Source organism: Calypte anna, chromosome 2 (genome assembly GCF_003957555.1).
Source record: "Calypte anna isolate BGI_N300 chromosome 2, bCalAnn1_v1.p, whole genome shotgun sequence".
In the NCBI taxonomy this organism is placed as follows: Eukaryota; Metazoa; Chordata; class Aves; order Apodiformes; family Trochilidae; genus Calypte; species Calypte anna.
The window spans coordinates 132,232,478-132,248,515 of NC_044245.1; the positions used below are offsets into that span (position 1 = coordinate 132,232,478).

General features: G+C 34.4%; 1 protein-coding gene across 2 annotated transcripts in view; it reads left to right on the forward strand.

Annotated features, from left to right (window-relative positions):
* ZFPM2 (zinc finger protein, FOG family member 2) overlaps positions 1 to 16,038 on the forward strand; it is a 304,056-nt gene that overhangs the window by 42,474 nt on the left and 245,544 nt on the right. The window contains exon 2 of one of the 2 annotated variants that reach the window (XM_030445147.1): positions 15,691 to 15,849. The exons of the other annotated variant lie outside the window; for it this stretch is intronic. Within the exon in view, the coding sequence (XP_030301007.1) occupies positions 15,691 to 15,849 (159 nt within the window). The remainder of the gene's footprint in view (positions 1 to 15,690; positions 15,850 to 16,038) is intronic. 2 annotated transcript variants of the gene reach the window in all.

The following is a 16,038-nucleotide window of genomic DNA, read 5'->3' on the forward strand; positions in this document are numbered from 1 at the left end:
TTTCTGGAGCTGTCTGTGATGTGACAGTCTTAGATAGTATTTGCTATCTTCTGTGGTTTTGATTAGTGCAAAGCAGGATATATGCAGATATTGTACTATATTCAGTTCTGTTCACCTTAGAATGAGAAGATGTAAGAAAAAAACAAAGAGTGCTCATAGCATCAAGAAGTGAGATTTCCAAGCAACTCTTGCACTATAGTATGTGAAAAAGATTAAATTCTCAGAAAATGAGCCTTTTAGTAATATGATAATTTAAAGGGTCATGACAAAAGACTGTTAGGATTTGAAAGTATAAATATCTAAAGAAAAACTATGTTTAGAGGAATCATAATGAAGAAGAATAGATTGAAACTGAAAAGAAGTTTTCATTGAACATTAGGCAAAATGCTGTAGTAACTTATTTCCATTAAGGTATAATCGTTTTAAGGAAATTTTTTAAAAGCAGTCTTGATCTTTAAAACTGAAATGGGCAAAGTATGGTAACAATATCAGAGGATCATTTCTGTGTTTCCAGGGCAGCACTAGCATGATACAATTGACCTTCCTACAGGCTGAGTTCAGTGTTACTGAATTCAGTTTGTATGCCATGTACAGCATTAAACAAAACGCTGCAGTAGATCTTGTATGATTACTAAAAATATTGAATCTCTAAATTTGACACTCAAAAATTAAACAGGTACTGGGTACATTACAAAACCCATAATATCAACATTCCATTTCAGCAGTCACACACAGGTTGCAGGTATGTGGTTTAGAATGTAGGTTCCCTTAAGTAACAACCATGCACTATGCTTGTAAATTGAGCTTTACCTTTTTGGGGACGTGCATGTATGAAGAATGTCACATGAAATGTGTCAGTGAAATTTTCAAATGCTCAAAATAGAACGCCAGTAGGTAGAAGAAATGTGTTTATGGTGTGAAACTGAAGGAAAGAGGGAGGGAAGAAGTTGTCGTATGTACAATCAGTCTTCCAGACCTTCCATGTTCCAAGTGTAGGCGATGTTGATTTCACTCGTGGACCTATTAGAACTATTGCCTCAGTACAACAAATGCCCTGTATGTGATTCAAATCTCACTGGAATGCTTGTTCTTGACTCAGTAGTTTTGAAAGAATTAAAGAACTCTGATATGTTTTCACTGTCAATTCTATTTGATGCTTTGGTTGAAAGTGCTAGAATATTACAGAGTAATCTATTGCATTTGGCTCTTGAGGCAACAGTACCAGAAATGTGCAATTGCAGAATAATTAAGGTTGGAAAGGATTTGTGGAAGTCATCTTGTCCAGTTTCTCTGCTCATAGTTGCCTTGATCAGATAATTAGCAGCTATGGAAAGAAATTTTAAAAACGGGCAATTATTTACTGGAAAATGTTTTGGCAAATATGATTTTTTTCATTAAGGGGAATTACATTTGACAAGTCTGTTGGGGAAATAAGTTTCAGTTTATTTTATGGATTAGTTCTTTAGTCATAATCTGACATTATTTACTGATAAAGCAATAGCAGTAGTACTTAATTGTGCTTTATTATTGTTCTAAAATGACAGAATCTGATAGTTACTAGAAATGTTTTCTTTATAAAATGTTAGTACAAACAGGAAACATCTTGATATAAGAATACTGAGCTGTTTCCATAAATATTAAATGCCATGTATAAGGATTTAAAATGCAAAATTATAAAATCTAATACAAAAGCTTAATAGTAGTTAATGTGTCATGGAAAAAAAAAAGTTAAAAATAGGACTAAGACATATAGAATGATATTCCAGGTGGTTGGTTTTTACAGTTTCTTCCCATACCTTTTCAATATATTTAGCTCCACTGGAAGTTTTTGAAAGTGGATGTTTTGTCAGTTAAGATAGTACTAAATATTTACAAATTAATTTCCTTTGGAAATCAATATTTGGAATTTAGTTTCTTATTTATCTTTTGGGGCAGCCCACAGAATTTAAGATTATTTACAGTAGTCTGCAAGTTATGAGAAACAGAACCCTTGCATAGTGATGGCAGCTGTATTAGCTGAGGTTTTGAAAGGCTTCTTTGAAGTGTGGAGTTTTATTTATAGGACGTCACTTCCATGAAGGTGCAGGTGTTTATTCCTTAAGTAGGAGAAAATAACAAATAAGTCTTCTGAATTTCTTTCTTAATAGGGAAAAATCTTGGCCAAGCCAAAACCAAAGCATAATCCAGTCAAGAATATTTTGATAATGAAATTTTAATAGTAGTGGAGCCAGTAAAGTTTTCAAGTAAGTTTACTAATACTCAGCCAGGAATAAGATTGCCTCATTTAAGTTTGGCATGTAGAACAAAGTATCAGGAAAATTGAAAGTACAGGTGAAAAATGCTTTCAGAACTCTGTATTTTTTGTGGAAAACAGTAGATAGTTTATCAACTCATCATCAACAAAGCATCCACTGGCCTAATTTGTAGGAGTTGTGTTATTCCACAAGTTGGATCATCAAAAAAACAATCGGGGTAAGAGGGGAGAAGAAGGAATTCTTGTTTTGATTTGATGCTTATTGCTTTGAGATTTACATAGCCACATAATAACACTTACCAGCCATCTGGTTTCCAGAGGAAAAAACTCTTCTTTCTTCCTGAAAAGAGTAGGACATAACATGCACCATTTAAAAGCTCATTGTCTGGAAATGACATAATGACTTTGTGTTTTCAAATTATTAATTAGTGATTAACTCAGAAAACCCGCAGGTTATCCGACTTTAGGGGAAATGCAATGTATTTTGTGCAACGTTGCAATTCCTACCAGTGAGCAATCACATTAAAGTAGGAAAAAATGAAGAGGAATATTAAAGAAACCCAGTACATTGAAACATGCACTTTTAGTTTATGTTAAAAGATGTAGTTTGCTTCAATGTACTTTTGCTTTATATACATATATATATAAAGATTTTTTAATAAATCCATTGTAATATTTTTTAATAAATCCTATTGTGTATGTGACCTAGACTGCAGTATGCTTGTGTTATGTATTCCTGAGGTGTGATGGTGAAAGGCCATATTTTTCATGGTGATTTTAAGGTTTACATGCTGATGAAGCACAGGTTAGTAGTCTATTATATTTTCAATGTACATAATCAATGCTGTAATGCTGTTACTCTTTTAAGATCTTAAAAAAACAAATAAAACACATTTCATCTCATAGTTCATCATTGTAATCTACAACTGTTCTTATTGTAACTTATCATAACTGACAACCTAGTGAGCAAAAGGAGATCTGACTATCTACAGAAAAGAAACTATGCATTGATTTTCCCTTGCAGTACACTCAGGTTTGGCGTGCTTTACACTGGGGGGGACACTGCTGATACCAAATGTGTGGCTTGTTGTGGCTAAATACTGTATTTTATTTCACCTGACTTTTTTCAGATTATTTGGTTTCCATTAAAAATATATTGTAATCATCTTTCATACAATCTGATAAGATTTAGTTTTAATTTCAGACCCTTCAGTTTTGTTCTGCATATTGATAAACCCCATTATGGGATTAAAAATAATGAATTCCTTGTAGTTATTTCAGATTCAGAGCTCTAAGAATATAAGTAACGAATTACATAATTCTAGAGCTCTTCCATATGATTAAGTAGTATTTTTATTGAATTTGTCAAATTATAAGCATCTCACTAATGTAAAGTGCTATTCATTCCAGTATGTATCTGCTAGACAAAGACTGTGAAGTTTGTGGTGTAGCTTATGCCTGGCTTCTCTGCTTTCCTGTTACTTTAGTACTACTAGTTACTTTAAGCATGATGGGTTTTTTCCATATGTGCCTCTTATATCACCTTCTGTGTTTTAAGTTTTTCCTCTAGCTGTGCCATTGAGTTATTGATCACTTTTACCCTGCTTACTTTGTATTGAGGTCTAAGCCACTGAATTCTACATAGAAGCTCTGTAGCTTTGAGCATGTTATTAGAGACCAAATTTGGGCTTTATTTCACAGGCTCCTTTTTCTGCAGTATTCTGTTTGTCTCATATTAGAAAAGCAGGGGGAAAAGCAATATTAATTTGAAGAGAAATAGCAACCTAGATCACTTCTGTTTTCTGAACCTAAAAACTCCATATTCCTTAAATCTAAATTTTAGATTTAACTGTGTGATGATGATGTACAGAATGCGAGACCAGTTTGCATCTGGGGAAATGCAGCTAGAATCAAAAGGTGAACAGGAATATTTACAGCTCCATGCCAAAATAGAAAATACTAAGTAAACAGAAGAAAAAAAGCACCTTAATTTTCTATAACAGTATAGAGTGTCTTTGCTCTATGAGAAAAATGTATTTTGTCTTGAAACAGGGGATGTAAAATTACAGTGAGTAATGAGAATATATTCCTCTGATCCCTTAATGTACTTGATGTGAGGTACCTCTTTCATCGTAGCGAACATGCTGGCCATACAATACACTGCAGCAGCATCATTAGTGGCTTCAAAGTGTGCCTACTTGCATCACATTTTTCCCTCTAGTGTGACCAGTGATTAGCAAATACCAGTATCTGTCACTCACTCTGCATGTAATTGCCAGAAAAGTTCTGTCTTTGGAGTAAGGGCTCTTTCAGAGTTGAAGGTAGAGTGAACTTTTACAGTCTTCATTGCACTGAAAATCTTCAAGCTCTGAGTATGGCTTTGCCGTGTGTAAGATAAAAATTACCCTATTTGGGGTGTGGTGTTTGAAACTGCTTTATTATAGCAGTACTTGGTAAAGGAGATATGCTGTAGAGAAAGGCTTTCTGAGTAGCAGGCAGTGTGTTATTTGAGTGTTTGAAATCCTGCATGATGATATTACAACATGCAGAGAAGCCTCTCTTGCTGCCACTATTACAGTTTGTTATGTCTGGAGGAAGGGTTTGATAAAAATTTCTGGATCCCGAATCAAGATAGGATTTAATTGGGCTGTTGGGAGCTACGTTCCCTAGATGCTGTTTTACAAGTGTTGATTAGTTGGTGTGGATGTGCCTATTCTGTGTTCTCATAGGTTGATATAAGAGAAAACAAAATAAAACAATGTGAAAATAGTCTGAGCATTTTCCTAAAATTTGCACCTTTAATTTTCATACATTTCATTGGTTGTAGGGTGCAAAAGGAGTGAGATTCCCTTGTTTGAAAAGTGAATTATCACATCTTTGAATACCTTATCTGTAGATAACAGTATGAACATTTTTTTAAAAAAAGTACCAAATAGCTCATACATTTGCTTTTTAAAACACTTTGTATTGATACAAAAATAAGTGACACTTCTCATATTGTATGGAGCATCAAATGTTTTATTTTTTATAAGATAACATGAAATTTTAGCGAAAGACAGAACTAAGATCCCATCTTCTTACAAAAACCATGCTTTGATGTCTTTTCATGTTGGTTTTTTTTTTTGTTTTTTTTTTTTTTTTAATAATCCTGTAAATGTAAACATTATTTTCATACTTATGTAGCTGAAACAATCCACTCAAACTGGATAGTATTTGTATCAATTAGCCAGGTACAATGGAGCACATTGCATTAGATTGCCAGGAATGTCAAAGGTTGTGCAAAATTTAGAAATTTAGTAGATGTGAATCATACAGAAAGAAATTATGGGTCTAAAAGTATTCATCAAAAATATGTGGAAATAATGTGGAAAAAATGTGGAAATAATGGTTCAGGGATAATATATACATCTAAGCAAAGAGGCAATTTGCCTCATTCACTCTGTTACATTTAATAAAACTATGGATTAGCTACCATTGCAAAATTATTCCTATGCTAAAATATTTCCCACAAGAATCACAGATCCACTTCTGAGAGCTTTATGCCAAACCTCTGGTTCTGAAGCTTTGTAGGCTTTCGTTAAAAGAGGAGAATTGGTGCACTGCGATACTGTGGTAGGGCTGTGTTGCTGCTGTGATTTTGGTAAGATGCTGTGTCGGGATACTCACCCTGTCACCTCCATTCTGCCTCTTCTCATAGCACCAGAAATACCCAAACATCTACTGTGAAGCTGCTCTCCCTGTACATAGAATTAAGAGAGCTAAAACAGCAAGTCTTCTCACTCCATATCTTCATGTTTGGCAAGATCTCTATGAAAATTTGATTCTCCCAGTTTCTTTTGCTGTGGTAGAGAGAACAGGGCTAGAACAATTAGTGGTACAGTTCATGAAATTACTTCAGTCCTTGTTAGCACCTGTTAATAGTTTCCAAAATGTGGTTTCAGCTTCTTTTTGAAATCTTTAGTGTGGGAAAGTAGTTGATGACTTAAGTTTGTTTTGTTGTTGGTTTTTTTTTTCTGTTGTTTTTTGTATGTTTGTTGGGGTTTTTTTGTTCTTTTGGTTTTTTTTTGTTTGTTTTTAATACATCTGTTTTCTTACTCTCTAATGCAATAGTAAAAGGCATGTTCTGAATTAAAGTGCCAATGCAAAAACCTCATCCTTCTTCTTTTCTAGTTTAAATCACTTTTTGTATTTCAATTACCCATTTTACCCTAGAGCAAGAACAGATACTGTTATTTCTGTTATTTTTCCAAATGATATAAATACATCATAATTAATACTTCTAAAAAAAGCCTTTCCCAAGATGAAACTTCTACTATCACTTCATGTCAGAAGACAGAACAATGTTGCTAATTCTAGAAGATCCAGATAACCTTCTCTTTCATTCTTTAGAGTATTGAAATACACTTTGTAGCTTTTACTTTTGTACAGTGGCATGGGATCAGTTAAGATGCCTCTGAATTCATATCCTTCACTGATACCAGTTTTGCAGTCATATTGGCATCACAGTACCAAGGAAGTCACTATTAAAAAATCCACTGACTGTTACTCTTGGGAATAGGAATTCCAGATGAAGTCACAAATATTAAATCTACCACTTCATGCATTGTATCCTTAAACAAAATAAAATAAAATAAAAATGAAAAAAATTGTTGTTTATGGTATTTAAAGACACTTATAGAAAGATGCCTACCCTGAGGGTTTTATGGTACAGCAAAACAGCCAGCAAGTGGAAAGATTTGAGGAGAGGAAGATTCTATAAGTGTCTTTCGTAATACTGATATTTTAAAACAACTTTTGTTCTTTGGCAAAAGACCATGCTCTTTGGTAAATGACTATGATCTGTCACGATTAGTTCTGCCTGTACACACTATGTAATAAGAGTACCACACACCATTTGCCTTTTTTTTTGGTATTCTTTCCGTGCTCATGTTGAGGTAAAATACATAAACCCACAGGTTCACCTGCAGGATAAATCTGTCCTTTCTGACTTCTATGAGCCAGGCAAAGTCCACCTTGCAAAACAGAGACTTGACAGTAAAAAGGACCTCTGTGATTTTACAGATAAAGGTATTGAAGGGAGTGTGAATGTATATTTCAGCATGAGCACCTACTTGAAAATCGAGGTTTGATGTTTAACTGCAATGATCTTTGCAATTCATGTTCCATGCACATCTTTTTCCATTTTCCAATGCATATAAGTCCTTGGCTGTATGTTTTCTTACTGGTTTTGTTTTGTTTTGTTTTTATTAATGTCTATATAAGTATCTCTTGTATGGTCACTTTTATTTATTAGAAATATTCTGGCCCTGGCTCTAAGAGCAGACTGACTGTAGGCAGTGTCAGTTTTGTTGTGACCTCTTGGATGATGGCAAGAGAAAAGAAGAGAAGAGGATAAATGAAAGTGACTTTCCGAAATACTGGGATATTTGAAGGTCTTTGAAAAGTTTATATACAAGCACAGTTAATGCTGTCATGCACTGAAGTGTCAAAAGACTTAGCAGTGAAGAATATTAATCTACTTTTATAAAATCAAAGGGTTCATATTTTTTGCTGTAAAGAAATAATTTGAATAAAATTTGACCCTTTCTACAATAGTCTGTGGGTCAAATTGAACCTACTATTAAAATTCTCTAATATCTTTCATGTATTAGCATTTCAAAACTCAATTTAAATATTCACAGAGCTCTTTTTTTAATAAACTTAACAAAATTCAGGTAATTTCCTTCAACTTTCTTGATTGAAGGAAGGCAGTAGGTACAGATATAAAAAAGATGTACAGCTACGAGCAAAACCTGAAATCAATTATATATAAGAAATAACATAACACATGGAAAGAAATTAATCAAAAGGAAAAATTTCTGCTGTATGATTTTCTTGGTCTGCTACCTGCAGGCAAGGAACGCAAATGAAAAAAAAAAAATCAGCATTCTTTTTACAGATAAGGCGAAAATTAATAAAAATGTTTCCTTCCTACCAGATCCCCTGATGCAACTTATGTTAAAAGTGAGTGAGTGAAGGAAGAACTTAATGTGTTTAAAAAAATTTTTTTTTCTTTTTGTTCTTTCTTCTTTTCTTTTCCCCTACAGAAATCTATATTTATACTTTATTCTTGCTGTTAAGATCAATTACATCAGGTTAGTGTGGATTTAGTGTCCACAGAGTAGCTCTTTTCCATTCCTTTTTCTATTAATTTGGTTGTTAAATCATGGTCATAAAGCTTCTCCCAGCCTGAAAGTGAGAAACAGTCCATTCTGCTCAGATGTCACAATGAGAAGATAGAAGGAATCATTCACAAATTGGTGCAATCTTCTGATCTGGAAAAAAAGTTTGAAGTTCTGTCAATTTATGTAACAGACTGGAGAGATTCAGTGTGCACAGGTCACATAAGTGTCACTGAGGTATAGCTATAAAATTAACAGGAATTACAAAAATAACTTTGTTAAGCTAAACAAATTTCAATGGACTGAAGAGGGAAGGATTTCATTCCAAGTGGGAGTGGTTTGTTTGACAAGTACTGACCTTCTTAAATATATTTAACTGGTTTTTTTAAACTCATATCCCAGTTTGTGCTTCAGTTATCCACTTCTCACAGCAAGCTTATTTTTTAAGCTACTACTACAGTGCTCAGTTTGTCAAGATTTCATATTGCCATATACCAGAAAACTGAAGAAACCTCACTGGGCCAGTTCTCTCTATTTTCATGAAATTATGTGATTAAAATATTTTCAGTTCTTGAGGAAGGGAGAGGCAGTATTTTTTACAATGAAAACTGAAAATTTGAGTCAGGTTAGAGGAGAAGCGAGTTAGTAGGAAAACTTTATTATTTTCTTTTATTATCATTTGTGATGTTAGGGGCAGACTAGTTGAATACTTCACTTTCTGTGATTCATCTAGTTACCTCTAGCTGCAGGTTCTCCTTCTCAGGGTAATTTTGAAGATTGTAGTGACTGAACAGTATCTGGCAGTCCTAGTGCTTGATAGAAACTGAAAATTTGTTCTGATTGCTACAGCATATATTTGTCTCCTATATATTTTATCAGTCTATGCCTTCACCCTGATTGAACATATAGGGTCTAACATATTTGAGCCTGGACACTTCAAAAAAATTCTGCAGAGCCCAAGAGAAATCTAGCTTATCAGTGAGACACACAGGAGTATATTTTCGGTAGTGTCTCCTGGAGAAGGAGAAGCTGGATTGCTTCTGTTGAGGCTGCTCAGATCAGTGTCAAACTTGTCTCCAGGCTGCTGTAAAAGCATAGGGGTTGGAAACAACCACTCTTTAGTGTTAACTGAAATGCTGAAATCTTCCCAGGAGGAACTTAACTCTGAACTAATGTGTGGTGTCATCACCCTCCACATTTAATGCTACATTTAAGGTGAAAGAAACAAAGAAATTGAACTATCTTTTATTTTTCTTGGTTTTGTGTTTGGGTTTTTTTTGGGGGGGGGTTTGGTTGGGGTTTTTTTTTTTTTTTTGGGTTTTTTGGGGTTTTTTTGTCTTTTGGGTTGTTTTGGTTTTGTTTTGGGTTGGTTTTTTTTTGGGGGGGGAAGGGGGACTTCATGTACCTGGCTGAATTTTATACAAAAATGTTCTAAGAAAAAAAGTTCTGTGGAAAGTTCTATGTGTCTTCCACATATGAGTGAATAAGAAGTGTTTACCTAGAAGTTTACTTATATAATTGCTTTTATTTAGAAGAAAATGTTCTTGTTGAAACTGGAGTCAAATGGATTGATTTTTCTGAGCCTATTCCCTCTGTAACCAGAGAGCATCACACACTTATGTTCACCATAAACTAAGGATAATCTCTGTGTGGTGGCATGCTTTGCCAGGAAATATTGGAGAGATCACTCAGAACATGCAAAATGCATGATGATGATGAGCCAGTGAATTTCAGGCCTCTCTGATTTATCTGAATTCTTATTATTTAATACTGCTACTACTAATTATACTCATTAACATACCCCCAGCCACTCACTGTCAAGTACTGTTGGATTTCTGAAGTATCCTTTATTTGTTAAGAGCATTGATTTACGCTGTTGCTCTGGGAATGCAGGAGAATATTAGTAGGTGGAAAGGAAGCTGGCCAATTAACATTTTCATGAGATAACTATTCCAATGATACTTTCCCAATGTAGGATACGTGGATTCTAAGGTCAAAGCACTGGGCAGGCAAGTATTTAAGCATGTACTTAATTTGAGCACACATTTAAGTGGTTTCATTTTGGGAGAAGTCTGATGAATTTGACTATGAGAAATTATAACAGAGCTTACTTAACCAGTTTAGTGTTACTGAATTTCAATTATTACATTTTGATTATGGTACAATAAATTTAAAGTCATCCATAGCTGTATCAGCACTAACGTGCTCAAGGGGTCTGATGCTCAAATTTGTGTTCATAGAAGTGTTTGTTTTAGTGAAAGTGTCTTTAGTGAAGTGACTGATAACCCTTTTTTGGTGGCTCATTCTCACACTTTTCCATTTTATTGAAATTCTTACAATATTGGGGTTTTTTCTTGCTAAATGTGGCTAAATGTTCTTTCAAGTGTTGAGGTAGCATCTGTTCCTCATTGTATAAAGACTGCCACTTAGCTAGCTATCTTTGCATGTTTGTATCTATATGTTTGCATTTATATTGAAGTATACGGCTATTTGAGAAAGATTGATTTATTTTTTAGCATTTAATACATTAATAGGGCTAAAAAATATGTGCTTGAGTGTCTGTAAATCTGGTACAAATTAGGGAGCACAGTTCAGATTTCCCCACACTGTGCTGCCAAGTGGCCTCAATCAGAAGTAATTTTCTCCATGAAGGCACATGCAGCTCACTCGTCAGCCTCTCCTCAGTAGATACTGTTATTTGTATCAAATTATATGTGGTGATTTTTTGAAGTGGACTACTGTGTCCACTAAGCCATGCAGATTTCTACCACATTGACTCCTTCATTGCTGTCACGAACTGGACTGTTTTCTACTGCCTCTTTTTATCCATGTTATTTGTAAAAATATTTGAGTTATGGTCATTTTCATGGAGCAGATTAAGTACCAACTGAATAAACTACCAAACCCCTCCTGTGTTGTGTACAAGGCTTTATAAAGGAAATATTTTTTTCAGGGCTTCACGCAAAACCTCGTACGAAGTAGGGAAGCCTTCCCTACACCCATTTTAGATTAGAAATGGACTTCTACTTGGTGCATTTGGGAATTCTTAAGTGCTTATGATGTAGCTACCATGAAGCATTTCAAACTCACTTCTCCTTGTATTACATCCCATTCTTTTACAAAGTGCTAATAAGAGCAGAATTGCTGAAACGATAAGACAAAAGTTTAGACTATCTCTTCAGAATTAACTGTTCAACTGAATTTTTAAACAATTTTTTTTTATTTTACTGTTTTATTTAAGAGTCTAATATCTCAGTGCTGTTTATTGTCAGATCACCGTGACACATACATGAATTTCAGTAGTAGGAATTACTTGAATTTGTGATGCTGCGTCACAATGTTAGTTATAGGCTGTAATGTCAGGCTTAGTCAGCAGTTACTGAAAAATGTTTTTTGGCAAAACTGAGATGGGAGCCTGACCTGTTCCAGTTGAAATGAAAACAGACACAGTACATATTGTGCCATAATTGTGCAGTAATAGGTAATAGGTAGTAAGTATAATAGGTAGTAAGTGTAATAGGCAGTAATAGGTAGTGAGTGTAATACTATAAAATTGACTCAAAAAGCCTAAAAGAAACGCAGTAGTAATAAAGGAACTGCTCAAGCTGCACTTGAAATGTGGAACATAAGAAGCAGAATAACACTGAGGAAAACAGAGGCACTGTCACAGAGGACAGTTGAAAGTAACTGTAAGTTTTAAAGGCTTATTTTGTCTATATGACTCTGGATCTTTAAGTATTTCCACTTAGGGAAGAAGACATGTAGATGCTATGTAGGTTGTTACCTAGACAGAGGAGCTGGCAAACTTTGAAAACTGACCTCTTTGTTTTTGAAACAAATAAATTCTTAGTTCACTCAGTGAATTGATGCACTGACATGAGGAAGAGGTTATTGGAAGCGTGTGGCCAAATTAGGCAAACATCAGAACTTATGTGTTTCCATTAGTCAAGAATGTGTAATTGCATACAATGCTTGTTGTGAGATTCTGAAAATCTATTTTTATTTATTGTCTGTTTGTGTCCAGGTAACTCAATGGAGTAGCCAAGAATAGAGAATTTAATCTTCTTATACTTCCTAGGAATTAGCTTTTGATTTTACTGTTGTCTTTACCCTGCTCTGTGTTTGAGTGATAATTAAAAATAGTTGCAGAAATCAGGCACTGAAATTTCAGTTCCCATGAAACTATCAACCAAGAAATACTTAATTTTGCTGTTATTTTTCTGAGCTGGCCTTACTCGTGTTGAACTCTTTAGTTGAAGTTATCGGTAAAATTAAAGTTATCAGTTTATAGCTCTGGGTATGAGCTGACTGTATTTGCACACTTAAAAAAAAGATGACTCAACATGAATATGGCAATTTTTCCCAAGGATCGCATTGTAGATGGGTGAATTAGACAAGGCAGCAGCAGCCTGAAACCTAGAGAAGTATTAATGCACTGAACCCTCAATTTCACCAAAATTCATACTGTCTTTTGCAGTGCAGCATCTGATGTCAGCCCCTGAGGTGAACTGGCTCATAAAGCTCTTACGTGTGCCTGTATGTGGCTGTGGTAACACCACTGGTTTTTTTAATGTGGGTTGACATACACAAAGCAAAAGCCAGTATAGGTGCATGCTCACCTCTGATCTCATTTGGAGGTTACAGCATTTACATGTGTGTTTTCAAATGCCTGGACATGTAACTTCAGGAAATGTTACATAGTTGTTCGTACCTAGGATATACCTCTGGAAACATTTCCAAAGATTACGTTTTAGCCTGAGATTTGTTAAAAAAATAAAGTCCCAATCCACAAAATAGCAGCGGTTTGAACCTTGAACTTTGTTTTTCTTCTGCCTTTTTAGAGATTGAAGTGTCAATGGAAATTATAACGTGTCACTTTCCATTACTTCTGCAAATTAAAGCATTCCAACTGGACTTCTGTTTATTTTTATCATATGGTGATTACTAGCTTGCTGATTGCATGCTGGTGACATGCTCAAACAAACCTAAATGTCATGTACAGATGACAGTTGGATTACTTGCAGATATATTGCTTTTGCTATATTTTGCAAAACACTGAAAAGGTCAAATGACAAAGAACCAGTGAGTCAGCAGAAAATTGACTTTCACTGAAATGTTGGCTGAAGTTTACATTTTTTCCCCAAAATTTTAAATATTTGGAAAATTTATTAAAGGCATATGGCTGCTTTTGGAATGACGCAAAACATGGTATTTATCCATCTGGACACGTAAAAAACTTACAGTTCCCTAAAATTGTGTATTTTTTGTTTCACTCTGTTTCTCCTTCCTAGTTTATTTATCCAGATGTTGCCAGAAATACACAGCAATAAATGGCTCTAGAGGCAATGCCACTTTGTAGTGTTTTGTGATAGTTTGTTCAGAAGTCCTTGTGTTTTTATTTCTGCCATGAATCTAGACACATGTAAGGTGCCCAAGATGCCTGCAGCTTGCTGCAGTCACTGGCCCACTGTGTGCTACTGCTTGGTTCTCCATTCAGTGCTCAATATCAACTCTTCACTCCTTGTGCATATGCAGCAGCTGGATTTTTCCCAACATGGCTAGAAAATGCAATTAGAACTAATGGATATTTTGACAGTAAGAATTCAGTCCTGATAATAAACCCTTATTTCAAAATATATATTGTTGAATGAAAATAAAGTATATATTGTTGAATTTTGGGGGGGTATGTGTCCAGAAAAGTGGGTTCATTTGCTCAGATTCTCATCTGGAACAAATAGTTGTATTTTTATGAAAGACAATAAACTATATTAATGTATAGAATCTCAGCTGGGAATCTCTATCAGTTTTAATGAAAAGTAACCATCATATTTCTCTGAATCAAGAATTATATCACCTAACCTAAAGTTAATTTTGCTGTTTTATTAAATGCAGGTTGTCACTGGCTCATAATAAATTACATAAAAGTAGAATCTAGTCAATATTTGATTTCTTTTTAAAAAATTTATACCTTCTCTTTTATTGGATGCATCAGAATCAGTTCTGTATTATATCTCAGCATGATAGATTATGTAGGAATAGTATATTTAATGCTGGAAAACTATTATATAAACACAAATTAATTTTTATTTTCATTAGCTAGCTAGCTTTCATTTTGAGGAAGAAATACTCAAGTCTATTATAAATGAGGCTGTGCTTTCTATTGGAGAGTGAAGTATGTAATTTTTTTCAAGTCTCAACCATGTATAATGAAATCTGTCTTTGGAAATCCAGCCATGAGATGGATTTTGAAACATACTGACATTTAATAAAATCTTAGTTAAATTAAAATATGTTCAGTTATTTCAAATCTCTATTTAAATCTAGGTTAAAATTCTACACCTCCACAGGCTACATCTTGAGCAAATAGTTACAGTTAACCAATGACTGTGAAGGATGAGCATATAAGAAGGAAGAATTTTTAAGTGTGTTCCAATTGTTAGACTCGGTTCTATGTATAACTGATCTGTCAGGGACTGATTCATCTAGAGAAGCTGTAGCAGTGGTATGTCTTGGTTATTAGAAGAAGAATCAAAGATCTCAGGCTACCATATCAAATTCAGAGTTGTGCCCTGCTTTTCTAACTGCCTTACGTTTCTGTAGCAGTTTACCACAATGGTTGTTTGGCCTCTGGAAAATGAAATGAATGTCTGAGTCCCATCCTTTGACTGGCAGTCAGTTAAAGAATAAACAAATAAACAAATAAATGCAAATGAATAAATACAGATAACACAAAGCTCTTTTAAAACACTATTAGGAGCTGGTTGAAGTAAAATAACAGAATAAACAGAAATTTATACTGTTGGTACCTTTGTAGTAATTCACTTTTGTCAGTACTTCTAACTCAAGAAATGAAGCCTGTAAAGGAAACTTATTAAGTACTGCATCAAAAAACAATGACTAACAGACAAGAGAAGGCTCTTCAGTGTTTACATGGTTTTACAAACACAGCTTTGATTTTCATTGTTAAAACTTTGTGTTTAATACAAGACCCCAATGAATAATGGAAAAAAACCCCCACAAAACAACAACATGTGTGAGTATTATTAATACATATTATTAATACCATTTTACATATTCTGATTTACAGTCATCAGGAAAACAGTCACTTTCAATCTCAGTTTCCTCAAAATGCTCTTTGCCCAATTCTAATAAATTATGAACACAGCTGTGGAAGAAAAAACTAGCTAAAGGCCTCCAGTTATAAGTTCACTAAGGGTTTTTATCACTTTGTCCTGTTAGATGGTTTTGCCACAGTGTTCCTGATTCTTTTTAAAGGGCCCCTTGAGGATGCCATTGAGGATGAAGAAGAAGAGTGCCTGTCTGAGGAAAATGATACTATCTCAAAAGAAGACTTTCCGTTGGAGGAAAGCTTTTCTGCAGAGTTTGAGCCTGAAAATCTGAGCTGTGAAGAAGTGGAATACTTTTGTAATAAAGGTAATCATTGTAGCCCACCACTTGAGTGAATACTGCCCAAACTTTGTCCATTTGGTTGATATTTTGTTTTAAGATGTGCATAAACTTGTAATAACATAGTACCTTAAAAATTAGGAAAAGGAGTCACATGTGGAGCTTACTCTAGCAAGAGGTAAATATTTAAATGTGTTGGAAGATGTACTTCTCAGG